Source organism: Rousettus aegyptiacus, unplaced genomic scaffold, assembly GCF_014176215.1.
Source record: "Rousettus aegyptiacus isolate mRouAeg1 unplaced genomic scaffold, mRouAeg1.p scaffold_m13_p_5, whole genome shotgun sequence".
Classification (NCBI taxonomy): domain Eukaryota; kingdom Metazoa; phylum Chordata; class Mammalia; order Chiroptera; family Pteropodidae; genus Rousettus; species Rousettus aegyptiacus.
In genome coordinates, this window is record NW_023416308.1 from 83,834,087 (window position 1) to 83,862,008 (window position 27,922).

Sequence of the window (27,922 nt, forward strand, 5' to 3'; positions counted from 1 at the left end):
TAGGGAGAGAAGGGGTCTGTCAGTACATTTCTAACAAAGGCTTCTAACATTTGAGCTGGTTTCATTATAGCTTTTGCTCCTGTGCAGACCAGCATGGGAGATAAAAAATTATAAAGGTGTCAGCTCAAACATGTTTAGTTCTAACTCAAATGACAATTCTCAGCATGTCTCAGAGATATTAGTTAACTCAATAAGGTAACAGATGGGACATGTGAGCTCAAAATTGTGGTTAAAATTTTATGAAGATCCATTAGGTTCTTATGAGCAAACCATAGATACTATTGGTATACTCTGATGAATCATCCGTCCATCCATCTGTTTATACATCCATCCGTCCATACATCCATTCATTCATCCTTTCATACATAGATCCATACATACTTTTTTCTTCAGATAATTAACTCCTAATGGAGAACCTGTATTTTATTACCTTTTGTCTCTGAGAGCCTACATGTATTAAATGCTTATAAATCATGTCCTAAAGAGACTAAGCTTATTTATTTGGTATGTTGGGCCCCCAGAGCAAACTGGCCATACCTCACCTTTCAGCATGGGATGTCTCAAAGTGACAAAGTATCCTGTGTTCTACTGCAAGGCAAGAAAGACATTCTCTTTCCCCTTCCTGTGCAGAATGTTGTTAGCGGCCAAACTAAAGGGAGCACACAAGGTGGGGTCAGAAAGTTTCCAGCCTTCCCTGTTCTGTCCCACCCACCCCTCCACAGAGCATGCACCTGGACTGAGGGTGGAGCTGAACCTTGAGACAATTCTGACTGGCAAACACCAGGCTGTCCTCAGAATTGCCCCTTGTCCTGTTGATTAAGCCTTTCTTCCTGAATCAGTCTTATGTATCATGTTCTTCTTCCCTTGGGTTTAGTTTCCAGTTTCCTCCTGGGAAGCGCTTTAGTATTTCATGTAAACAGCACTCAATGTGTCTGGCACCACAAATCCAATAGATCAAACAAGAAGAATAACAGTAATAGCAGCTAATGTTTTATGGAGTGTTTACTATATGCCAGGTGCTGTGTTAAGCACTTTGTATACTTTAGTTGATTCAATTCTCAAAATAACGTTATTAGTCAAGATTCTTTTGGTTGCAAATTACAGAAACTCCAACTAAAAGCAATGTAAGTGTAAAAAGCAATTTGTTAACTTAAGTAACTGAAAAGTCCAATATAGGCATATACCAAAATTAAGCAAGATATGACATGGCTGTCTCCGGGTAGATCTTACATACTTTTTCTCTTTTCCTTTGTAAGTTCTATATTATGTACTTAGTTACACTAGACATTTGCTATTTTATAACCAGAGAAATTTTAAAAGGGGTTTACGTAGCATTTCCTACATTGTTTCATATATTATTATCAACCAGAACTCTTGTTCTCTGGACTATGATTTCAAGGGTGGAGACTTTTTCTTATGTGTCTTTGTAGCGCCTTCCTCTCTTTTTTCAATTTGCATTCAAGGATATATGTAAAAGGGATTGAATTTATGTGCTTTTTGCAGTTTCAATTCTTCCAGAAGGCAGATGATAATAAGAAAGTAGTTTACACTTGATCCAATACATGAGTTCTCAGGACACACTATGCAACCTCAAATAGAGGCAATAATCCCAGGTTATCGTGAAGTTCAAATGACTTAGAATCCCATGTGAGCTGTAAAACTGTACACCAGGCAGTTGGTAATGACTCAGGTTTAGAGAGCTTTCTCATTCTGAAGCCTCTATCCAAGGTGAGTCATGTCTATTTCTAAATTTTCTAAGAACCATCATTATCACGTGATGAAAAGAAATGGTGGAGAGAAGCTAGGAACATCAATTTAGGACACACTATTAATCCCCTGCCATGTGCACACTCCACACCCACATATCCTACTATTGTCAGATTGTCAGATTCTTCTGACATCTCATTCTGGAGAGCTTGAAGGGCCCTCAAACTCAATAGGTTTAAGATTGAGTTCAGGATCTTGCTTCCCAAACTGGTCCCCTTGAAGTGTGCTCCATCTCAGTGAATGGTGAAGAACTCTTCTCTCTTCTTCACGCCCCTTATTCAAGCCACTTTATTCTGCCTGCTTTACCTGCTACATATCTCTGGAATTTATTCTTATCGCCATCTTCATGGCCATGACCCTAGTCCAGACACCATCATTCCCACCTCCTACCTGATATACTCACAGAAAGGTTTGCCTTCTTCCAGTCAGCTCCACTAGCGGCCAAACACAACTCTGATTATGTCACCGGCATGTAGCCTCCCTCGCTCTGAGGATAAAGGCCTCATCTTTAACCTGCGTGGCAGGGTACCGCTGCCTTCCACCCGCATCCTTCGCCCCTTCGTTCGTTCAGCTCCCCTGCGTGAACTTTCTTGCAGGCCTTCTCGCCTGCCTCCCCATGTGTGGTTTCCCCAGAATGGAAGGCCATTCCTCTATCTTCCAGCTCATCCTTCTCCACACACACATCAACTCAAACGTCACTCCCCGGCATCTCTCTCTCCTATTTTCATGACTAGCTTAATCGCCTTTTATACTGTCAGAATTCTGTGCCTGCTTCTAAATGCCATAGTTTCGATTTTACATTTTTGTTTAATTATTGATTAATATTCATCCTTTCCACGAGACCGTAAGCTCTATGAGGGTAGTGACTCTGTCTGTTTTTATTCTGTTGTGTCACCAGTAGACAGAGCCTAGGAGATGATTGATACAGATGTATTGACTAGATGAATGAAGCAACACATGTGTGCGTGCCAGACTCTGTGCTAGGAACGAGGGACACAAGGACAAATCAATGCCACTACCCTCAGGGTTCTCAGAGCCAAGTGGGAGAGACAGCACAGGTACATAGATGGTTTCAAGAGATCTGTGGAGACACTCCAAAGAACTTTGATATAAAAGGGAATAAAGACAGGCCCAGTCACACCAAAGTCAAAAAAACAAACTTGTATGCCCACACGCACCAAATATGGCTATGCGTGCATGTACGAAACATATGTTCGCAGACATGTAAACTCATTTCACAACATACTTAACGTATGCACATGCACGGGGGGTCTGGCCTGCAATCCCAGTGGGAATGAATTGTTAACCAGGAGTCTGAGTGGATGATCCACCCTGAACCTACTTGATTCCATGTCTGAGGGTCAAGGCTGAAACTCAGGGTTACCCTGAAGCTCAGATACTGAGTCTGTGGCAGGTAGAATTGGTTTAAGTCCCTGCCCATTGGAGAGGAGGCAGCCAAGCATATTCCCTCCCTTTCTTTTTCTTCCTCCCTTCCTTTGATTTGCCTGCTCTCTTCTAGACCCTGGAGGGGGACTGGCAGCACCGATGAAGGAAGCAGAGGCATGGCTCTCACGGAGCCCACCGTCAGGTGGAGCATAGGGACAGGTAGACAGTCCATCACAGCGAAGTGCAGAAGGGCCACTAGCCTAGCCCTGGAGGCTCAGGGGCCACTTTCAGAGGAAATGTTTTAACTTGAATCTCAAGGAACTAGTAAGTGGTAACCTGACCCAGTAGATCTGCAGTGAGGGGCCCCAAGTCTGAAATTTATATACAAACATAGCAGTGATTTAGATCGGGGTGGATGTGGGGTGGATCATGTGCTGAGAAACATTGGTTAGGGAGTTAGGGCCAGTTGAGGGAGACAGGCGAGCGGGCTGCAGCAATCTACAGGGTGTAGGGGGGAATTCTTCTAAATGCTAGACATCTTGGTGTGGGGAGGAGATCCACATGTTTCATCACACAGACTGAAGAAGGGGACACTCTCTCAGGGGCAGCCGTGAGGCCTGGAGACCAAGGTGCTGGGCTGATCTCTGCCCATGAGGGGAGACTCTAAAATGGGCTAACTTATGTTTGTGTGTTTCTCCTTGAACTATAAGGACGTTTTATAAAGCACACATAAATGGAAAATATAGCCTGCTCCTACATGTGTGATTCCCCTTTGCTACCTTTCACCCTTCGGAGAGGTCTGCTGGCCTTGGGAGGAGGATGCTGGAGCATCAAGGGGAGCCGGCCTGTTTATCCCGCTCCTTGCTGGTGGAGTGGGCTGGTTTCCTGGCGATCAGGGAGGTGAAGACCAAAGGAAGACCTGGGAGCACATGTGAGACAGATCCCTTCATTCCCAAGAGATACCAGATGAAGGGCTGTGACCATGTTTTAGTTATACTTCTTTCTCCCTCTTAGCCTCATATCCAGTCATTCATTGGATTTGATAATTATTTTTTAGCTCCTCTCTTTCCTATACCATTACTCTAATTAAGACCTGACTCTTTTTTCTTGCTGACATCGCTCTCTCTTGCCTTTTCCTATTCATCCAACAAAACCCAGGTTATAATTGCCACCTCTTTTCTGTGGTTTCCTCTGGCAGACCACACATACACACACACACACACACACACACACACACACACACACACACACACACCACACACTATACATCTACATGAAAAACTAACACTGGTTCAGGGGTCTGAAGACCTAGAATGAATCCGAATGATTTTACTTTCATTTTCCGGCTCTGAGACCTTGGGCAAGTTATTGATCCCAGCTGAACCTTTCCTTTCTTCATCTGTAAAATGGGTACGTGGACTATTGGGAAACTTAACGAGATGCATTCAAAGTGTGTAGAAAGTAAATGCACATCATAAACATTCGACTGTTGAATTTCTTTTACTTCTGATCACATTAAACCCTGACCATTCCTAAGACATCCTTTCAGATGGTGAGCGCCAGGAAACACTACAAAAGATAGCCAGCGGAAGCCATGACTGTGCAGTCACTCATGACCGCTGGAGAGGAAGCGAATGCCTTTTTGAGTTTGGCCCAAGGGGTGGAGTCTGGGCAGACTGATCTTGTTTGATGTCCCTAGTCTGGCCAATATGCCCAGGTTTGAAGCAGATGAAAGAGAAATTTCTGCCCCTCCTATGCCCTTGTTTCTCCTGGTGGTTTTCTTTGAACCATCAATCAGGAAGCTACATCTGGAGCCTTCCTGACCTCAGTTCTCATGCGTGGGCCTCTGTGACCACCCAGCATCCCACCCTCTGCTCGCCCTTCCCCGAGGCCTGCCGTTCCCCGCGGCCCCGCCTTTCCCCATGGCCCCGCCTGACTATCTTGCTGTTAACATCAAAGGACAAATGTGGTCCTATATTTCAAAGTCATCGGGCAGAACTGATTAATTTCAGAAATGAACAACATGAAGATTCATCACAAACTTTCAGGTATGAGCAGCAATAAACAAACCCAGAGCATGGAGCACTATTTATTTATTAAAACAGTAAATTGAAGGGAAATGGGCTATTTATTTTGCACAATGTCTTCCACAGAAATAATTGGCTCATTAATCACGTTCTCACTGTGGTCACGTTTGGAAGGTCAGGCTCACCAGGGAATTGAAACAGGGGCCAGTGTTTACAGCCACGGCCGCCTGTGGAGCCCAGCGGGACGGGCTCCTGGGGCTCGTGGAATGGCCTGGGGATTCTGTGTCACACAGAGGCAGGCACGCAGCCGGAAGGTGGTATTGCCTAGTGGTCGATGCCACAGACTGGCAGCAGGGGACTGAGTTCAAATTCTGACTACTACCGCTTGCTAGCTGAATGACTTTGGGAGAGATATTTAACCTCTACGCCTTGGTTTCTTTATCTATAATGATGCTGCCTTGTAGGGTACCTTGAATTCGAGTAAGTTGGCAGAGCACTAGTAAGGGATCCAGGCCAGGTATGGTGCTCCTACAGGTGTTAGTGATATTTGCTCCTGTGGTCCAGACAGAGCCTCATGGGGGGCACTCTGGTATCAAGGAGCGCTTGGAGCAGAAGGTTTCTGTGGGGTTCTCAGGTCCCCTAAAGGAAGCAGGAGCATGTAGAAGAGGTTAGGAGAGCGGGCTTAGCAGTCAGCTTCCTTGGGTTCAAATCCAACTTCTGCCTCTTACTTGTTATCTGTCCTTATAGAGTGATTTGGCTTTTCTGTGCCTCAGTTTTAACTGTTAAATAAGTGTGATAATAATAGTGCTACTTGATAAGTTACAATGAATATTAAATGAGAAAATAAAAAGAAAGTACTTACCTTAGTGCCTGGCCATAGAAGTAATCAAATGTTTGTTGTTACTATGATTATTTTTAGGACCTACCTGGACTTCTGAATTTCCCCCAGACACAATTTCCCCCAGGTGAGCACAACAGGTGAGCAGACATGCTGAACTTAAGCCCCTCCCCTGGCAGGGATGGGGTGGGGGCCAGAGGGAAGGGTTGAGGGAAATGTACCTACAGCAACAACTAACACCACAGTACAGTTAGAGGGTCCACTTGGTTTGGGCAGGTGACAGCAGTGACCAGGAGCTTGGGCCTACGCGGCAGCGCTGGTGAGTAGGTAGACTCTCGGCAGTAACACCCCAGCCAAGGAGGGGCTCCAGAGCCCGAACCCCGGAGGCAGAGGTTCATGGAGAGGTCAGTCCCATCTGGGAGAGCAATTTTGGAGCAGAATAGTGGAGTGAGGTGGAAGGGCAGGATGGAAAGGCCAAAAGGCTCACACACGGGCGTGCTTCACTCTCTCTTGCTCATCTGCTCTGGTTCTCTTGCCTATGGAAGCCGGAGCCTCAGAATCTTTCCCAACACATCACTGCAGGCAGCCATGACCAACCAAATGCACTCAAATGGACGAAATCTGTTTCGTAGTCCAGTGCCACAAGATCAAGGCTCATTCTAGGCTCTTTTGGGGCTGGGAGAGGGATGCTAGCTGGGGAGATGGGAGCGGCAGTTAGGTGGCCTGGGGCATCCAGACCAGGGTGAGGCTGAGGTCCTCTCTGGCTCTTCTCCGGCCTGCTCTGGGGACTGCATTAGCAGCTGCTCTGCCCTCTGCCTTCAGCTGGTTTGGCCAATGGGCACTTTTGGTAGAATGTCTGACAGCAGGAGGAAGGCAGAGTGGAGATACTTTCCCCGAGATTTATCCTGCACCCCAAAGGTTCCCTCCCTGCTGGGCTGTGGATTCTATAGTCAGGAGTTCCTCCTGCTTTGGCTGGGGATCCTTTTGGGCAACCCGCTTCCATGGCAACAGCTGTGAGTGGGGTTTGGAGCACCCCTCCCTCTGTTGTTAGCTGGAGGAACAGGAAGAGCTTCCGCTCTTGCCGTCTTCGGCCCGTCATCTTACCCTGCCCACACTGCTGTTACCCTCATTAGACTCTTTTCAGTTAACCCCCTAGAGCACCATCTGTTTCCGGATGAGTTCCTGACTCACGCCCTGAGTAAACAAGGTCTTTTTTGCCCTAGTCTGGGGCGGGGTCATGAAGGCCCCTGAACTGAACGAAGATGGCCCAGGCCTGTGAACATCTTAAAGAAGCAGAAAGTGTTGGGAGGATAACTCTTGGGTTGTTTCCTTGGTGTGGGGACCATTTCCTTGGAGTCTCCTTTTCTTAGTTTAATCCCTTTAGGAAATCCCAGGGAGCCTTACCAAGGAACCCGGGGGTAGGCTTGGAGCCACACTTCAGAAAGAGCATGAAGGGAGCACAGCACCCCCTGGAGGCTGTCGTGAGGGTGGCAGCAGTGGAAGCTACAGCATCTCGAAGAGGAAAGGGGAGGGATGGGGAGAATACTGGGGGAGGGGGCACAGAATCTAGTCCACTTAGCCTGGTTGCCTCTCTCGCTAGGAGCCACTCCTCTTGCGAGAAGTTCCGTGCTGTGGGCAGGATTCTGGTCATTTCCCACAAAAATTCTGTGTCACATGCAGGATATATATGTGGTATATAATTTGCTGGGCCTGGTACAAAATAAAAACACAGGGCCCCTTGTTCAGTAATTATTAAGAATTTCAAGACAATAACACCAGAGAGTTAAACTAATCTGGTGGGAGGGGGAGTTCTGAGCTCAGGGTCCCACACCACATACCCCTGGCCACAGATTCTCCCCTCCTCTGGGTACCGCAATAAGGAGGTTGAACAGAGAGACAGGGGATGACGTAGTAATGGTCTTTAAAGTCTGGCCCCCGGGTGTGGCCACACACACCCATATCAGGGCTACTGCCTCCCTAGTCCCTTTCTGGCCAATCACGTTAGCAAAACACTATGGAAGGACACCTTGTTCTTGGACTTCTGGGCTCCAGAACTGTGAGACTACACATTTCTGTTGTTTAAGTCATAAGTCATCCAGTTTGTGACACTTTATTACAGATGCTCTAGGAAACTACCATCCCAACCTCTCGCAAGGAAAACTTGAAGAAAGGAAAAAGACGTGGGACACCAACATCCCCAGAGGGTGAGCTACAGACATCCAGGGGCTGTGACAGCCAAGAAGTCAGGTGGCCTCCTCACATCCACAGCCTGGCCCTGTAACTACTGTAGTGCATGGACAGACGAAGCGGGGAGTGGGGGAAACTGGGGGTGGGGAGGCAGGTGCACGTGAGCGATAAGGCCCAGGGAAGATGACAGAGCTGTTAGGAAGCATCGGCGCCATGGTGGACTGACAAGGTACGGGTGGGAGGCTGAGGAGCGGGAGTGCTCAGGGATGAGAGGAGGCCTCTGGTGGAGGGCGGCGGGCGGTGCTGCTGGTCACTAGGACAGGCCTGGGAGGAGGAGTGATAGGTCATTTTTCAGCACATGGGTCAACATTGTCAGGGACAGCCACCCAACTTCCCAGGGCCTGTCAGCTGTGCAAGAGCAGTGGGAGCTTGGAGGACAGGCCTAGGCCTTAGACTCTAGGGTATAGACATGGAGTCGGGTGTCGCTGGTACCCAGGTGGCACTGATGTTCAAGGACGTGGGGCCTTTGCACAGGAAGAGGGGGTGAACTGCTTTTCCCAGGAGCAGCCCTAGAGACAAGCATTCTGGAGGTGCTGGGGCAGCGCAAGGGAGGGAGTCAGGGAGATGAGACGGGATCAGGGGAAGCCAGTGGCGGGTACGTCAAAGTGGGCCACTGCAGCTCAGACTCACTGGAGACCCTTTGAGAGACTGGAAGCTCAGACCTCACATTTATTCCACTGGAGGGTTTGGAGGCCTGCGCTTCACTGACTGGAGGCTACTTCTGAGAGCTAGATTCTCCAGCACTGCCAGTTTGAGCATGTATGTGCCTATGGACAGAGAGAGGCTTCAGGTAGAGATGAGAAAGCTGCAGGGACTGTAGGACTATGAATGTTGGCGGATGACCTTCGTGGCCTGTCAGGATATGGTCAGGTCACTGAAGGCGCATGTCACTGTGTCTGCAAACGGTCGTGTCCATCTTCCAGTGGGGCCGGAAGAGCCCGTCTTCCTCCTTCACTGCTCCTAACAGGCGGGACCACAGGCAGCGACTGGTGAGGGCTGGGCTGAGTTGTGCACCAGGCAGCATGGCTGGCTGTCCAGGGAATCTTACAGCACAGGCTAAAGAGGCTTTTCTAATATCAGAGAAGGCAATGAAAACAGGAAACCAAGCTGTTTAACGTGAAAATCATTAAAAAAAATAATGATCTCACTCCAGGGTGTTTGAGAGCCCCTAAACAGCTACTAATGAGTGTACAGCAACAGCAAGAAAAAGCAGCCCGCTTCGGGGGGTGGCGAGAACTTACAGCGGAGCCTGGGCTGGCTGCTACTAGGGGGTCGGGGCCCTCAAGGCCATCTCAGAGCCTCTTCTCCACCAGGGCCAGGGCATCTGGGCTCAGGGAGACAGTGAGTTGGTGTCCCAGGAGGGAGTTGTCCCCTCCACTCCCCGTCCTGTTTTAATTCCCTCCAGGTTAGCTTACGGGGGAGGGTGCCATTCTTGGGTTTGCTTCTCAGATGTTGTTGGGAGTGGTTGATATCAGGGTGCCTCTGATAGGAGGGCAAGGATGTGTGGTTTGTAGGGGTACAAGTGTAGATGGTGATGTGTTATGAGGACAAGTGCCTCCAGGCAGGTGGTAGAGACACGATTAGCTGTTAGTACAGGTGGGGTGGGCTAGGGACATCAACAGGCATGGTGAAATGTGGGTACAGGTTGGTATATTTTCGTGACAGCAGCTGGGTGTTAGGATGTCAATAGATGAAATAATAGTAGCCAAGACTTCATAGCACTTCTTATGTACCCATCACTGTTCTAAATGTTTTACATAAATTCGCTCATTTAGTTTTCACAATAACTCCACATAAGAGATACTATTTGTATCCTCACTTTTTAAAGGGAGAAAATGGATGCACGAAGAGGTCGAGTAGCTATGCGAGATCATCCAGCTGGTAAATGGTGGGGCTGGGACTTGAACTTGGGCTGTCTGGCTCCACAGCCCCAGCTCTTGGTCCATCTGCTTCATACCAGGGATACGGCGTGGCAGTGAAGGTGCATGTGTGGAGGGCACAGCGCACTCTGGATGGAGGTGTGGAGTGAAGCTGTGAACAGGTGGAGCGGCATGGATGGGGGGCGTCGAGGATGGATGTCTGGGCAGGGGCAGGAGGGAGGGCGTGCGTGCCAGGCAGTGGCTCTGACTTTAGCAGGGAATCGGCATCGCCTGGTGGACATATTAAACGAACGTTTCTGATTCAGGAGGTCTGGGTGAGGCTTGAGAATTGCATTTCTAATAAGTTCCCCAGTGACGCTAATGCTGCTGGTCTGGGAACCAGACTCTGGGAACAGTAGGGAAGGGCAGTATGTGTGGGTGATTGTGAAGAACAGGAATTGGTATATTTTAGAGGGGAAGAAGGAGGTGGGTAGAGTGAGAACAGAGCAGAGAGTGACTTTAGAAATATGGGATGGGTTCCAGCTATAGGAAGATGTTGATTTGAATGAGCCTAGAGATGAGTATAGTTTAGGTAGGTAGAGAGAAAGTATGGGGGAAGGGGTTACAAGCCTGGCTTCCAGAGAACAGTATGTCTATGACGGTGCCCTGGAAATCCCCCAGTGGCCCCTCCAGAGTGAATCCTGTGTTAGATGGGGTTCTCAGTGTGCAATGGTGACCAAGACAGGAGGCCCCTCATCCCTAGGGTCCCATAGGTGCAGGAGGCTTCTCTATATTCATCATTTTTTCAACTATAAATTACTGCTAAAAAATGGTGACTGTTGGGCCTGGAGGCCCCTTGGAAAGGGGTCCCAGAGAACCTGAAGGGGTGAGTGGGGCTGAAACCTCTTCAGAAAGGGCTTCCTCTCCTGCCTCAGTCATAGTAGCACCTGTCACTCATTATTGCTTTCCTGTGAGCTACAGGGCTGGAGGTGGTGCTGGGGTGAGGAGTCCTTCAAACTAAACATAGGAGCCTCACAAAAGGACAGATTCTTGGACCTGGTCAAGAACATTCAGCAGGAAGCTGTTGGAGAGACCGGATTGGCTCAAAGGCTGCAAGAAAGACAGTTCCACTCTGAGGGCCACCAGTTTCCCCAGGCTGGGCCCAGAGGGGTGACTTGGAGCCATAATCGACTGAGCCACATTATGGGTTGTGTCCCTCGAAAAAGATGTGTGAAAGTCCTCAACTCCAGTGCCTCAGAATGTGACTGTATTTGAAAAACAGTCTTTATAAAGGTAACCAAGTTCAAATGAGGTCATTAGGGTGGGCCCTAATCCAATATGTCTGGTATCCTTATAAAATCTGAAAATACACCGAGAGGGAAGCTGACGTGAAGACACGGGAAGAAGGCGACCTTCTATAAGCCAGGGAGTGCCTGAGGCTACCAGGAGCCTGAAATAGATTCTCCGTTACCGCTCTCAGAAGGAACTCTCCCTGCCAGCACCTTAATTTCGGATTCCTAGCTTCCAGAATCATGACAGAATGAATTTGTTGTTTAAGCCACAAGTTTGTGGTACTCTGTTGCAGCAGCTCCAGGAAACTGCTGCACCAAGATTCATGGAAGGAGCCGCCTGGGCTCAGCAACTGGGTGGGGCATTTGCTGTAGGCAAGTGTTACCACTGAGGGGCTGAGCAGTGGACAGCTTTGGGAGGTGAAGGAGGTGACCTTAGGAGAGGGCAGTGTAGCCTGAAGCCTAGCAGATGATGTTCCAGCAGCCAGTGAGCAATCCTGATTTCTCCAGGAATGAAGAGCTGGGGCTGTCTTCCAGAGGAGGCGCTTGCTGTGGGCAAGGCGGGTGTAAGTGTCCTTCTTGCCATCCTGAGCCTAATAAAGAAAGCTGGCAGCTTGCGTGAGCTCCCATTGTTTGCGGGGCCCCAAAACCTCCTTTCTTGGGGCCGTGGAGCAGGCAGGGCAAACAGGGATGCATCTTTGGCTAAAAGAACTGCAAGCTCAGAGGAGCCAGGCATGATTCTCCACCGAGCACCAAATGACTGCAAAACCTTTTTTTCTTAATCAATAGTATTTTATTGACAGTTATAAATATTTTCCATTTGTCCCCTATTTACAGTTGCAAAATAGTTGGATATACTTTCACCCACCACTCAGTATCTTTCTAGAAACTCCATGAAAATTGAATAGGAAATAAAAAGCTTTTTTGGGGGGAGGGGCCCACTAACCTGGTTCCCAGACTTCCAACAACCCCACATGGACAGCAGGCGACATTGCAGCAGGTGCTACACAGTAGCAAAGGGATGGGTGGGGGCTGCTCCCGGCGGGGTCAGGACGCCAGGCTCCTCAGGACGTTCGTGATGCTCCAGTGCTGGCCTGAGCACTTCTGCAGCACCAGCTGGAAGCCAAACTCTGAGTCGCTGTTCTCCTGCAGCTCCAGACAGCGCTTGGACTTGCGGTTCTGGATGGGGCCTCCCTAGAAGCCAGGGAAGAGAGTGGGGTCAGAGGGCATACAGGCAACACAGTGGGATTTGCGGAGCCCTAGGCCTAGTGGCTGGTGGGGGCTGAGTGTCCAGGTGCCTTGGATCCAGCAAAACTACTGGAGGCCTGGGGCCAGCATTCCCGTGAAGCGGCAGACTCCCCATCTCTGACATGTTGGTCTCCTCCCTGGGACTGAACCTCGGTTTTCTTCAGTTTTCTTCACAGGGCCCTAGTTTTGCTAGGACAGAGACGATGTCCATCCACCTGGCTGAGGTGTGACATGCTGGTTTGCTCCTATAGTTCCTACCCTATGGGCTGGGTCTTGCTCCCCATAATCATGGGCTGGGGTCCCGCTCTGAAAAGCCTAGTTCCTTGGGACCATCCCATAATTGGCCTAAATTTGAGCATCACCAGGACTAGGACTTCCTGCTTTTAGGGTCCATGTCCCCGAGTAGACCTCTGTTGTCATCAGTGCTGGTCTCAGCCAGACTTAGTTTCCTGGATACTGTCTATTAGACCACTGGGCTCCCTCAGCCCTGGATATGCAGTTTCCTACACGTTACTGATGTTCTAAAATGTTCTGTAGCCACATATACTCAGTTTATACCCCAAAGACTCCTCAAGGGAAGGAAGGAAAGGATGTTCTGCTTTCCCAAGCTGCCCTACAACAGCAGAAGAAACCCTCCATTTTTGTCTCTAGTGAGATCCTTACAGGACTTGGACACTCTAGGACAGCTGGCTGTGTGCCTGGACATCAGTATCTAAGCGTCTCTGAGTTACACCGAAGATGCGCTCGACTGGGTGGTATTTACATAGGCGTGTGCATTGTTTTAGATCATTGAATTGAGTGTTTATTTTTGTATGTATGTTTGCATATTTTGGTATGTATGTGTTATTCTTCAGTCAAAAAAATTAAAACAAAAAAATCCAGCTCCCCAGGAAGGACTTTGAATAGTGGGTGAAGGAGGCATGGAGTGAGAAGCTGGATGGCAAAAGGGGTCAGGAGTGTGTCTGCGTGTGTGCTGGGGAGGGGGGTACAGAATTCTCGATGTCGGGTGTGTGAGGGAAGGCCCAGTGCACCTCAAACCCCTTCAGAAGCATTCGAGTGAGTAAAGCAGGTCTCTTCTCCTGTATCTCCAGCCGGCACTTCCCCCAAAGACAGCAGTGAATCAGTACCCCCAAGAGCATGGCGACGACAGAACAAAGGGGAAGCTGATACAGCGAGCTCATTGGGGGACCACAGCTGCAGCCAGAGAGGAACCGGCAAGCTCAGGCCCTGAGAGGGCCGAGGAACAGTGGCCATGGCATGAGGGCTCAGAAAGGACCCTGGAGTCCCTATGTGGAAAGAGACTTTGAAGGCCGACCCCCTCGTTCTCATCTGCAACATGAATGGCCTCTGTGCTATGGGCATGGGGCCCTTTAAGTCTGCATGGCCACCTGCAGGAACAAAACACTCAGCCCTCCTAACCAGTGTTTTCTTTCCCGAGAAGCAGCCCTGCCTAGGAGCCTTCTCTTCCTACTGCACTAAGATCCTTGTCTCAGGGCATCCAGCAAGGGGACACAGACCATCCCCTCAGGTTCCCATGCTTGGGTAGGCTCCATCTCTCTCTTCCTTCCCAGTAGGGGAAGGGAGGCCTATGTTCCCCAGTTCTATGCTTTTTCAGGTTAAACATTTCCTGTTCCTTGTGGAACAATTTTGTACAATTTTTCTATTTGCATCACTCAGAAGTGATCATACAACACAGGGCCACCACCTCATTTCCACTGCACAATAGGTCTTTCAGCATAGCCAAGGAATAGGCACTTTGGTGGCCACACCGCACTCGTGAACCGTGCTAGGATGACTGTGGAGGACAGCCTCAAGTTGTCCTCTCAGAAGCTGTGGTGCATCTTGGGTCCCCATCCTGTCTCTCGAAGGTTGGACTTTTGGACCCAGAGGCATCGCTTTTAACACTTGCTCCAAGCAAGGCCAGCCCACTGTTCTGCCTGGCTTTTGTGTAAAACCTTGCAGCCTCCAGACCTGAACACTTCTGTGGCCCATACACAGGTTGGGCCATGAGACTGGTGCTTCTTTAGCAGGCCTGCAGCCAGCTTCTCCTGACCCTCCAATATCCCTCTCAGCCCGGTGGTATGTCCTACCCCACTGCTGGGAGCAAAGCTCAGGCAGGGCTAGAAGGAAACCAGCTGGCTCTTATTCACAAGGTCTGCTAGCGTTTTGAGCGATAAGATGGAAAGGGGTGAGTGCTGAGCTACGATGCTTCTTTTCTGGTTGTCAGCCATGTGGCTTTGGGGGAGACACCCCACCCTTCTGGCTTCCATTATCTCTAGGGCTTGATGATAATTTCTGTCCTGATTAGTGGAGGACAAGCAGAAGCACAGATGGGAAAGCCCTTTATCAGCTACAAAACAACAAACGGATGTGAGGCTGTTCAGAGTATTAGGGCGGGGGCTCCAGAAAAAGTACACAGCAAGCAGACGGGGGGTCAGACAAGTTTCCCATCCACTTTGCTGAAGGTTTCGACTCCTCAGCATATCCGTAGGGGGCCATGCCAAGCCTTGCCAACAACGAGGCCGCTTCAGCAGTGCCTGGACCACCGGAGCACACACAGACACAACGGTCCAAAACAGAGGAGGCCACAGCCCCCTCCTTTCCCACCAGCCACTTGGGCACGTTCTAAGCCTTCTGTGGGGGCACCTTGCCAAGGCCAATAGAGGAACGTGAGGACAGAGGTTTCTAAGAAGTAAAGCGTTCCTTCTGGGACTCAACTATGACATTTCCCAGGCCCTACCCTGGCCCAACCATGCCCTCAGCACCCTGGAGACAGGACATGTGGTGACCCTGGGGCAGAAACAACCAGTGTGGCCTCCGGGAAGGATGTGGAAGACATGGAGTGAAGCCAAGAGCAGGGGCGGGGTGTGGAGGAGACGTAGCCTCAGTGAGAGTATCTGGGCCGATCAGATAGGACGGAGTGTGAGGCCAAGGAGAGCTCCCTCCCCAAAGGCTCCGAAAGGAGAACCTTCTAGAACAGAGTAGCAAGGCCACCGTGGAGGCCTCACCAAGCGGAGCCCTGGTGCGCATCTTGAGAACACATCTGGGGCACGAGGCGAAGAGCCAGGCGACCCTTCGGTGCTAGATCTAGCACCGTCACTGGAGCTTTCTCCCTCCTGTCTTCCTCCTCAGACCTCAGCCTTTCACTGAGCAAACTCTGGGGTTTTGCCCTCTCTCTGGGCAAATTCCATTCGCCACGGATTCCATTCACCATTGCAAAGGAGCCTTCCTTCCCTCCATTCAGTCCCTTCCTGGTGAGCCCAGCACCCTCAGGAGCAGCCTGGTGTTGCTACTATCTGTAACTCTACCTGCAGGCTCTTTACATGAGATAAAAGTAATAAGGGTTAAAACTTACCATGTGCCCGGCATTGTGTTAAATGCTTTACACACCCAATGTCATGTATTCCTTGCAAGAGCCCTGAGGCGCAGAGATGCTAATTATCTCCATTTTATAGAATTGGAGACTGAGGCTCAGAGAACTTGGGAGACTTGCCCAGAATCACATGGTCAGTGAGTGGTAGAGCCAGGCTGGGAGCCCAGGAGTTGGGCCCTCTTCACTGTTTCCCACTGGGATAAGTGACCAGGCCCACCCACCATTTATTCTGTCCCACGCCTGTCTCAAGGGAGTGGATTAGACTGAGAGCTGTTGGTTCCCCATTAGCTGGGGCTGCCTTGACCAGGGAGGAAGGTCATCCTGACCTTCAGGGGGCTCTGGGGAGCCAGTTTGGTCTTGTTCTTTTGAGGGCTCTCTGCAGAGACAGGATTCATTCATCTCTCCATGCAACCATCAAATATTTAACGAATGCCTATTGTATGCCAGGAACATCAGTGACTAAGCAGGAAAGAATCTTTGTCTTTGTGAAGACTATTCTAGGATCAGGAGCAAACAATAAATTCTACAGTGTGTTAGAAGGTGATAAAGCTGTACACAAAAACATAGAGCAGTGTTATGGACTGTATGTTTGTGTCCCCCGAAAATCCATGTCGAAGCCCTGATCCCCAACATGATGGTATTTGGAGGTGGGGCATTTGAGAGGTATTTAGTTCATGAGAGTGAAGCCCTCGTGATTGGGATTAGGGCCTTTATATGGAGACACAAGAAGGATGCTCTCTCTCCCTCTTTGCCATGTAAGGACACAGTGAGAAGGTAGGTGGTCATGTGTAAGACAAGACAAGGCCTCTCACCAGACACTGAATCTGCTGGCATCTTGATCTTGGACTTTCCAGTCTCAAAACTGTGAGAAATAAATGCATGTTGTTTAAGCCACCCTGTCTATGTTTTTTAAATTAATTAATTAATTAATTTTGTTATGGCAGCCTGAATAAACTTAGACAAATAGGGTAAGAGGGTTCAGGAACGGTGGCAAGCAGGAGGCAGGCTGCAATTGCAAGGTGATCTTCATTGAGAAGGTGAGAACAGAGCAAAGATGTGAAGGAAGAGAGAAGGTAGCCCAGGGGATACTTGGGGAAAGCCCTGGGCCCCTGAGCAAAGCTCCTGCACCAGCAGAGGCCTGGTGTGTTTGGGGAACAGCTCCGAGTGGACATGGGAGCAGGTGGAGAGAGGCCGAAGAGGTGAGGGTGGGGCAGTAATGTGGAGACTCATGGCCACCGAACAGCCTCTGGCCTTTAGCCTGGTGACGGGGCCAGGAGTTGCAGAGTCGAACTGGTGTGTTAAGCAGGTCACTCTGACCTCTGTATTGAGCACAGAGTGTTGGAGGAAGGAAAGAAGCAGGGACACCTGTTAGCAGGCTTTTGTCCTCAGCAGCCTCTGGGCCAGGTCCAGGCTCTGGGGGATGTGGCTTGATGCAGAGCCTCTGGCCAGCTCCGCCCCCTGTGGAGGGCATAGTCACCTGGTTTACTGGTTTGGTCATCTCAATTATTTGTGTAATACTTACAACTACAGGATCTGGAAACACACAATACTTTTAATTAAAGAACTTAAATAAGGCCAATTAAACCTGGCAGGAGAGATGCTGTAGCACACAGAGAGCTTAATTGGAACGGAGACCAAATTAAATATGGAAACTGTTAAAAAAAATCGAAAGCCGAATGTATAGAATTAGGAAGGCTAATAATAATTCCTGGAGCTGGGTGCCCAGCCTCCAACTTAATTCCTTCTCCTCTGGGCCTCTTGAGTGGTGACGAGAAAGGGCATAAGAGGCAGTATGAGCAGAAGCCAAGAACATGGGACTCTGCTCCCAGCCCTGCCTCTGCCTCTCTGGCCATGACCCTGGGTAAGTGGCTGAGCCACCCTGGGCTTCAGTCTTCTTGTTTGCAAAAGGTGCTGGAGCACTGAAGGCACTCTGATTTTGTCTCCACCTGGAGCACTGACCATGTGCACAGTGGTATGTGGGTCCGTGCCCATGGGTCCCTTGGGCTGAGGCACTGAGGAACTAACCCAGATTACACAACCATGCACTTCCTCTCTACCTCAGTTTCCCCAAGTGTGTCTGTGGTAGCTGGGCGTGGAACAGTCAGCACCAGACTAAGTAACCTGGCTCTTCCTAGAGATGTAGGTAGATGATTAGACAGAGTCCTTAGGGAGCTTGTTAAACCACAGAGCACTGGGCCCTGCTTTCTTATTTAGTAAGTCTCCGATAGGGCTGAAAATGTGCCTCTTCGAATTTCCAGGTGCTGCTGCTGGTGACGGTGCTGGTCCAAGGACCACACTTTGGGGAGCACCAATGGCCACCGCCCTGCCTCAGGGTGGGGCCTGGCTGTTGGCCTGCACTCGCCTCCCTGAGGTGCAGTGTCTGGAGCACCTGGGCTGAGCTCAAGCTGGTCTCTGGTTCACAATCAAAGTGCTCACGAGGACGTTGTGTGTAGACTGAATCTTGGATTGAAACTTCTGTTTATTTCAGAGCTCCCAATCCACTCTCCTTTTTAATTAATTTTCAATGGGCAAGTGGCCCAGTGGGCCTTTGGCTTTAAGCACAGTAGGCTCGGGAGTTTCCAGGTTAAGTAGTTAATAATTAGTAATCAAATACTTCAAAGCATGGGTGGGATGTCAGTGCTAGTTACAGAAACCTGAGATTAAGTCCTTTTGCTGAGGAACGTGGTCTTTCCGTATTACGAATATTCAATACTCCATTTATTCAATAAGTGCTTTTGGTGTTTGTCTTTCTTTGAGGAGACTCACGTGTACCTGAGTGAGATCTGCCTGGGATTTGCCGTGAAGGTCCTTTGGACTGAAGATGGCGCAATAGCAATGTCAAGTGCAAAAGGAAAGGTGACGGGAGATTGTGGAGACAGGAGGACGGCTGGTTTGCTGAGGAGGCGGGAATCCAGCTGGATCAAACGCACCTGCGACTGGCTTGGCAGGAAGACCCAGCCCTAAACTCCCACTGCAGCCATTCACTGGCTTTCCAGAGGTGAGACAAAGGCACCACAGTATGGCGATTTAAAGCATGAATAAAGCCCACATTTGACAGAATTCCCAGATTTGACCTGGGAAAAATTACTCAATCTCTCTGTGCCCCAGTTTCCTTATCTGTAGAATGGGGATAATTAAAGTACCTAATGGCACTGTCATGGGATTAAGTAATACTTATAAAGCAGTTACAATACTAGCTGGCACACAGTAAACACCACATAAATGTAAGATAAATACATCTCCAAGTTTCCTCCAGGTCTGAGTAGTGGGGAGCTGAGCCATCGCACCTGGCCTTGGCTCCGGACCTCTGTGGGATGAGCAGGGCGAACAGAAAAGTGCTGACCGCCATAAACTAAAAATAACTAAGAAAACATTTGGGGCCTAAACAAAGCTCTGTCAGTCCCTCGAAGCTGGACAATTTCACATTTGTGCCTTCATATGACTTGGGAATAGAAAGCTGTTTTACTCTAAAGCCATAAAGAAATACTCGATTATAGCCTCTTCTTCTCAGCACTTGGGGATCGGAGTGGGAGAAAGTCAAGGGCTCCTCCTCCTTGCGTGTTGGGAAATTGTTTGGCAGAATTAGTGGTGCTCCCTAGGAAATGTGCTCTGCAAATAGGTTCTGTTTTGAGTGGGTTACTCATCTTGCATCAAATTATCAAATCAGACTCCGCAAATCAGAGCCAATTGTCCCTAGACGGACAGGCTTGGCTCTGCGCTCAGCTCTCTTCCAGGCAGGCTCCTCTTACTCTCGAACATCTCCTTTCTCTGGGCATTAACATACATCTCTGTTGTTATCCTGGCTGTTCCTCACTTGGAAAACGCATGGATGCTGCATTGAGAACGAGGCAAGCACAGGGCTGAGGTGTGGGATGGCCCGCCAGTGGGAACACTGATCTCTGTAACCTGGGAGTCCTCATTAGACTTTGCCAGTTTCCACCAAAGAACCCCGACAGCCAGCGGAAGTGATGGCACCCCCAGCATCTGCTGGCAGCATGAAATGCAGTCTGAATAGCCTGACAATTCATTGAAGCCTCCTGTTTTCAAAAATATTCATACAAATTTGTATTCCATTCCACACCACACTCATACTTGTTTTAGTATAAAACATTTCCACCTCTCTCCCATGTATCAGAAGTTATGGGAAGAAGCATGTGTTTACTCTGGAACTTTGTGTACCCCATTTAGCGCATGTCTGTGTATGCAGTTGGGATGCACTACCACCTAAAAGTGCTCCTGTAGGAACTAGGAATTTTCCAACTATGCAAAGTCTTTTGACTTTTACATTGCTATGTCCTTGAAATACTATAAGACTATTTTTTTTTTTTTTCTTTTCAGCGTGCATGGAGAGTCATCAAGGGTTGGGTTTTGCTCACCATTGGGTTTCTCAGAAACCTAGCTTAAGACCTGGAACACAGGAGACCTTTAATTAATCTTTGCGAATTTTAATAAAGGACTCCTTCATTCAGCCAACAGCAGGCTGGATGTCTTCTCTGTCTCAGGCTTTCCGCTGGGTGCTGGAGATACTGAACGTGTAAGTCATGGTTCTGCCCTCCAGTCTGTTGGTCGATGGAAGAGTGGGGCATAAAGAGAAATAGAAAACAGTTCCATAAAGTGAGACGAAGATGACCCTCACGCATGGAGCTCAGCTCATTTTCAAATTAATGGTGCTTTTTATTAAGGCAGGCCCAGTGGGACTTCTGGGTAGAAAAAGCCTTTCTCAGGGTTGTTGTCGAACTTTAGTTTAGAATTACAGAATTTCAGGATTGGCAAGCCCTTAAAACCATCAAGTCTGACCAACTCTTTTTAGAGCTACAGGGCCTCAGATGGCCTGCTGAGTAGTCCCCTGAGCCTATCTCTTCTCTCAACTACCAACCTCATGTCTGGACAGCTCTGACTATGAGAAAGCTGCTCTAAAATTGTCCCCGATTCTTCCCACTGGTCCCTCAGGGCTACACAGGACAAGCCTGTTCTCTCTTGCATGGGACAGTCCTTCTGATACCTGATGGCAGAGCTTAGGCACTGTTGATGTCCTTCTGGTCACAAAGTCCCCATTCCTTTAGCCAAGGAAGTTGGACCTTAGAGGACACATGTCATTTGCTTATCCACGCAAAGTAATGATGAAAATGAAGAGGGGGTGTGTCTCGTTACCACTGGGAGACAGCCCACTGCTTTGCTTGATAGGTATCTTGACACAAAGTTCTCCTTTACATGATCTGATATCTGTTTCCTCTCTTTCCTTCCACTGGTCCAGGTGTGACTGACTAAATGCCTCTTCACTAATGCCACATCACCAAATCCCAGAACCCCCGAAATCTCAGTATGCAAGGTCCCCTCTGAAGACTGAAAGGACTATACTCCTGCATATGAATTTATAGTCGCAGTAGGTAGTCATTTTAGAAAGTTCTTTAAACCTGGAGGAGTCACAAGCTAGAAAACCATCGAAGGCAACAACTACCACACTAATGTTAATGACTTTTCATTGCATGTTGATGTGAGAAACACATCAACACAGGTGTTGCTTGAGAGGGACAACTCTGGCTGTTCTTCAAACTCAGAGCCTGGGGTGGTCTTGGATTAATAATCCCCTCTCACGACAACCTCCATTTAATCCATCACTACTTCCAATAGACTACTGACATGTCTCTCAAAGTCCTCTCCAACAGCTGCCTGGCCCCACATCCCTTCTCTGACAGGGACAATGGCACAGCTCCCTAACTCGCTTCTCTGTCTGTAGCCTCTTTTCTTCCAGTCCACCTTGACCTCTGCTGCTGGAGGGACTCAGACACCATCATGGCAATCCACTGCCTAAGAATCTCCCCTAGTTCCTCCCTTTGCCTTTAAGGTAAAGTCCAAACTTCCTGGCATGGCTCTCAATGACCACCATTATCTGCTCAAACTGACTCTTCAGTCTGATCTGCCCCATTGAAAATTCTAAACTCTACCCACACCAACATCAGATTTCTATTCCTCAACTGTGTTCTGCATTTTCTTGCCTTTTCCCAGGCTGAGCCTCTGCATGGAATTCTCTTCTCCATTTCCACACCTGGGAACTGTCCTACAACTTTCAAGATCCAGTCAGATCAAAAAAGCCTCGAATATTCCCCGAGATCTACAGACGGAGCCCGTCATCCTGGGCTCCCAGGACACCATACCCCCTTCATTTCTGCCCTCATCGTCCTGTTTTTTTTGTTGTTGTTGTTTACATGCCCATGAGCTCCTCCAGGGCAGAGGCCATGTCTGATTTATATCTGCATTCCTCCTGCCCAGCCCCTGTGCTCCATAAATGTTTGATGAATGACTGAAGGAAAGAAATGTTCATTATCGGAAAATTGCTCATCAGAGCCCTGTGCATCAGCGTTGCCAAGAGATGTTTTCGTCAAGTGTGGTTTCTCAGTGTCAGATTCTAACACTATCCTGATTCATCCTGAAGCATTGGAAATTCAGAAGAGCTAGCAAGAGTTAGAGGAAAGGCATTTTATTTGTTAAACAGAATATCAGGGTATGAGATGAAACACTAAGATATGCAAATGCATATCTTCTTTATAGAAGAACCTGGGAAAATCACAATAGATTATTTTGAAATTAATTCAGCCTGAGTGTCTGTGGAGTTTAAAAGCAGCCCTCAGGAGAGTAAATAATGCAGAATGTGAAACCGTAAAGATTTGAAATGCACCAGTAAAAGCTCCTTTCAGCCCAACTTCTGCACCAGAACATTCTGGTTGGTAGGATCCCCATGTAATTTGCAAAGATTAAAACCCATTGCAAGAAAATGAGCCCAAAGCGCATGACTCTAATCATTTAAGAGGCTCCCAGTTTCCTCTGGCCTTGCAGCTCCTAACCAATGTGGGTTTGGGGGACAGATTCTGGGTCGCTTGATATTGATCATTTCACATTAAAAAAAAAATTTATATATCTTAATTTTAAAATATCGAGTAAGAGTGGCTGCCCTGGCTTTGCAAATAGGGATTTCAAAGTATTATTTCTGAACAGTTCCCTTGGTAGAAGGATCACAGATATGACTCCCAAAGCACCCCAAGAGTTTTAATTAGATAGAAATGTAAGTAGCTGAAGGCTATTCAGTCTCCAGGGCTCCACATACCAACATGCCAAGATGAGGGAAACAAGGGGCTGGATTTGGGAGTGTGTATACCTCAAGGACACCCATTTAGCAGAGCGTTTTCTTCGCTATCCCAGTCAGGGATGGAGAGGTGAGATGAAGGCCAGCAAGGGGCACCAAGCCATAGCGATCTACACAGGAGATGGAGCTGCGTCACTGCAGCCTACAATCCGGGGCTCATGTGGGAAGACTGCGTCCGCGAAGGCTGGAGAGGAAGCAGTGGGCCTGCCTACGGGACTGGGATATTTGAGCAGCTTGGGTTCACATTCGGCCAGCCTGTTGGAACTCCAGCTCATTGCTCTTAGGCTGTGTGGTCTTGGTCAGAGGATTTAATCTTGTTTTGTCATCTTTGAGACGGAGTTGCTTTGCTTACTAAGGTCAAACTGCATGAGGCTGGACACAGAGAGGCCAAGACCTATGGACCTGTTTCCCTGGCGATTCTGGTTGGAGGAGCAAGGCCTCTGAAGGGGCCAGGAAGCTTACTTTAGTTCGAGAACACTCATATCCAGGGAACACAAAGTCCCCAGGATGGCAGGTACCCGGCTGGGCCATGACCTCCAGGGGCTATCCCAGGACAGCCCAGGTCCTTGCCCCCTGCTCCTCTCCCAGGAAGTTGAAACAGACTTCCCTTCACAAAATAGTCCCAAGACACTGCCCTGTGTGGAAACCTCACCCCCTAGAGGATCCCCTATTGGGATGAAGGTAACGGTGGTCACAGACCAGACATGGCCCGGCAGTGTCTATCCCTGGGAAACTGGGGCTTCATCTCCTGAGAAGAGGTTTGTGTAGGTGAAATGTGAGGGTTTTAAAGTCAGAGGTACCCCAGTTTAAATCCCAGCCCCATCCCTTACTGTGGGACTCTGTGCAGATGTTTCCCTGCTCCGAGCCTGTTTCCTTATATCCAAAAATTAAATGAGAAAACAACAATGACAGTAACAATAACAACCTCCTTCGGAGCCAATATTAGGAGTCGGGGAGCCAATTTATGTGAAACCCCTGACATGTAGTAAGTGTTCAATAAATCTCGAGAACTGGCCTGGAGTCACAGCCTCCTTGTTGCCACAGGGTCCCTGTCCTCTGCCTCTCCTCCCATGTGGCCCCTCTCCCCATTTTCTGTGCTCTTGCTCTTCCTGGGGGCTCTGGGCTGTTACCTGAGAGAACTGCCAATTAAGCTTCATTCTCTTGGCTTTGGCATAACTGCATTCGATGAGCCGAGGCCGACTGTTGACGTCCACCAGGCACCGATTGTCATCGTCATCAACCGTAGGGCTCAGGACGCCCACGTGGATCTGCTGACTGCTCGTGTAGTACACATTCTAGGGGTGGGGGAAGAAAGAGGTTAAGTGACCGGAGAGATAGGGAGGCGAAGTGGGGCTTCTGCCCGAGCAGCCGGCAAAGAGATCACAATCCAGTGGCTTTCAAATATTTCCTACTGCAATGGATAAGAAGAAACCATCTTACATCATGATCTGGTATAGCCTTTGGTCCACATGTATAACTGAAACAAATTTTCCAAGAAATGAAATTTAGCCTTCTTATATGCAATGCACTCTATTTTCTATTCTATTCTTTCATTGAAAATCATCAGTCAAAACCTTTTAAATTGATTTCACCATCCACAGTTTAAAAAAATACTTCTTGAATCCATTATTTACAGGCTTGCTGACTTCCTCCCTTTGTAATTACTTCATGCAAGATGCTATGTGTGACCAGTAGCTAAAGAGCAAAAGACCTGGGCCATGCCTTCAGAGTACTCAGCCTCGTGGGACGAGAGAGATGTAACAGGTAACTTCTATTCATACTAAGACTGGGTAGAACAAGAGTTGGCAAATTCCCCCCCGCCTTTAATTCCTGCCCCCGCCCCCGCCCCCGCCAACTTCCACCCCTGACCTATGGATGTTGCCATTTCCCTTTAAGAACTGGATCTCTGAAGGTGGGGTGTCTCCTCTTACACGCTCACGGCGTGCACCCAGGGCCTGGCGCACCTGGGGTAGTGCTAACCACTACACTATGGAGACGCCCCTGGCAAATTTTTTCTTAAAGGGCCAGATAGCAAATATTTTTGGCTTTGCAGATGTGTTGGGAGGTCTCCAAGACCATGCCAAATTCCATGATTCTCTAGGACTCACAGGATGCAGCATATAGTTGTACTCATGGCTATGATTTATTATAGTGAAAGGATACAAATCAAACCAGCAAAGTGAACAGGTACACAGGGCAGTCTGGAGAAACCAGCACAAGCTTCCAAGGGTCCTCTCTAAGGGGTCACAGAGGATGCACAGGATCCCCCCAGCAAGAAGCTGAGACGTGTGTGAAGTGCTGTCTACCAGGGAAGTGTGTTAGAGGCTAAGCACCCAGGGGTTTTACTGGGGGCTCGTCATGTAGGCAGCCTCTGCCTGCTATGTACCAGAATTCCTGATTTCCAGAAGGAAAGCAGGTATTTAGCATAAACCATATTGTTTATATAATTGGTTTAGGCACACGGTGGGAACCCTCCTGAAATCCGAGTTCCCAGAGGCCAGTCAAGAGCCAACACTGTAAGCAGGGCTTTCAAAAAAGAGCAGTCATTGCTGTTTCAACTGTTGTCTTCACAGAGGGCCAGACTCTCTCCATCAACCCAGCTCTGCCCTTGTACCATGAACACAGCCATAGACAGTACATAAACGAATGGCTGTGTTCCAGTCATGCTTTTCTTTCTTTCTTTTTTTTTTTTTTTTTTTAACAGAAATGGAGGCTGGTCCTGATATAGAGGAAAGCCACATGACCCTGGGCCTTCAAAGTTTTTAATCATTTCCCCAGCTGTGGTTTACAATGAGGGCTCTGAGTGGGCAGTCATAAGGTTCTGTGCTCTTTTCTTCACATTTCTAAAGGAATTAACACCTCCACCAATGATTAGGCCTCTGGGCAAATCAAAATACCACATTTCTTTGCTTTAGGTTAGAACTCAGGGTAGGGCCTCATTATCTTCATCTATTCAAAAATTCTCACTGGTAAATATTTTCAATTCATTCCTAATGGCAAAATGAAGTATTTCCTGCTTTAGTAAAAGAAGGTGGTTGACAAGGACTTGTCAAATGTGAGTGCAGGGGCATAAAAGGGGCCGAGGGGCGGGAAGGGCAGTGCAGGGAAGCAGAGTAAGCGAGGGTGGGCCTTCAGAAGCATGTTCTTCCTGATGTTTGGAAGTCCAAGGAGCGGGGTGGAGAGACAGCAGGGTCACTTCAGTCCTAAGAAGAGCCTCAGGCCAGGATATCAGTGAAGACCCCACAAGGAAAGAGGTGGTACACTCAACATAGGGGAATCCACGGAAGGTATAATAAAGGCACAATTCTCAATGGCGTGGGTGGAGTGCAAGGGCACCACGGGGATGATATAGTTCCCCAAGGACAGTAACAGGGAGTTGTTACCACTCCTAGGCTCAAGGGACGAGAGTAGATAGCAGTTACCAGGATCTGTGAGAGAAAAGTTATGTAGAGAAGATGGACTTGCAAGAAGACTCAGGTAAAGGGTTGATGGTAATGGTGAGTGGTGGGAACGAATGCCCAACTTCACACTTCACCCTCCCCTCACGACTCCATTCTTCCGCTGGACCAGCCCTTTGGCAGAACCCAACCGGAAGCTGTGAACCCATTATAGCATCTCATAAAGTCAGCTTCACAGGGTGGAAGGAAAAGGACAGAGCATGGGTCTGGAAGGATAAATGGAAGACACTCATCGCAGCAAGGATCTGCTCTCTAAGGTAAGCTTACATGTTATCTTTTTGGCAAATCCATGGAAATAGACATCAAAACTACTAAAAGTATCTGATTCTTCCCAAATCAGAGGTGAGGGATCATAGCGACCAAAGTTTTCAGCAGAGGCCAAATGTCAAGTACCCTACTTCAGTGTGGAAATGTGACCAGAGCACGGAGGCAAAGGGAGCCTATTCAGCACCTAAGCAGGGCAAGACGTGCAGTTCTCGTCTGTTGTGTGGCCTAGATTTCCAGTTGGCCACTGAGGAAATCTGGTGATCTGCTACAGCTTCCAGTTTATTGGAGGTGAGGGAATTTGATAACTGGTAAGATTTAGTAAATTAAATAGATATGATTAGGTATCTCATCCATCCATCCACCCACCCATCCATCCTTCCAGTAAATAACCTCTAAGTTGGGTTCTGTCCTGGATGATCCAAAAGCCAAGTTGAAAATAATGGTCCTTATCATGCTAATCTAAGAACTGTCTCTGCTTCTCCCACTTGCCTACCCTGATTCTTGCTACCTTGAAAACAGAAACAAAAACTTAGCACCTCCAGAAAGCCTTCCCTGAATACGCAAAAGTGTAGGGCCTTTGTCTGCCACCTGGGCTTCCTCCCAAAGGCACAGAGCTCTTTCTGCCATTGGGCAGAATGCACCGTGAGCTCTCCTCAGGACTGAGTGTGGGTGTGCCGGGACCCAGATTTCCTGAGGCTCAGGAATGTGGTGCAAGGCAGAACAGTCAGGGAGCCAGGCACTTCCTTCCTTTATCCCTGTCCTCAGGGTGTGGCACTTGTCTCCAGGGCAGGCTCTATAGACAAAAGCGGCTGCCCAGGTAATAGCTGACATTAGTTTTACCCACTTAGCTGCTCTGAAGTGTTTGAGGGAGATGCTTGAGAGATGTGTGCACCTTACTGTCTGATCCAGTGGTCATCAGAGCTGTTTATTACTCCAGAGTCTGGGAAAATCATAATAGAAACAGACAGTTGTTTGTTATTGAAAAAGCCAACAGCAAAGTGCACCCTCAGTGGTGTAATTGC

General features: G+C 48.5%; 1 protein-coding gene and 1 long non-coding RNA gene across 4 annotated transcripts in view; one reads left to right on the top strand and one right to left on the bottom strand.

Moving 5' to 3' along the window:
- The first annotated feature begins 4,818 nt into the window (after positions 1-4,818).
- Positions 4,819-12,219, top strand: LOC107505350. Of its 2 annotated transcripts, none has more exons than XR_001595693.2 (5): positions 4,819-5,201; positions 6,100-6,158; positions 8,138-8,222; positions 10,094-10,306; positions 11,106-12,219. It is a non-coding gene; the product is annotated as an uncharacterized LOC107505350 (long non-coding RNA). The 2 variants fall into 2 exon arrangements; XR_001595694.2 differs by having other exon boundaries at positions 10,094-10,283.
- The window catches only part of GALNT18 (polypeptide N-acetylgalactosaminyltransferase 18), a 308,997-nt gene continuing 293,258 nt past the window's right edge, over positions 12,184-27,922 (bottom strand). Inside the window, exons 10-11 of one of the 2 annotated variants that reach the window (XM_016135450.2) lie at positions 24,306-24,470; positions 12,184-12,607 (exon numbers count right to left, since the gene is read on the bottom strand). In XM_016135450.2, coding sequence (XP_015990936.1) covers positions 12,461-12,607; positions 24,306-24,470 — 312 coding nt within the window. In that variant the 3' untranslated portion in view covers positions 12,184-12,460. Of the gene's footprint in view, positions 12,608-16,979; positions 24,471-27,922 lie in introns of those variants that run through there. The other variant, XM_016135449.2, reaches the window with a different exon arrangement.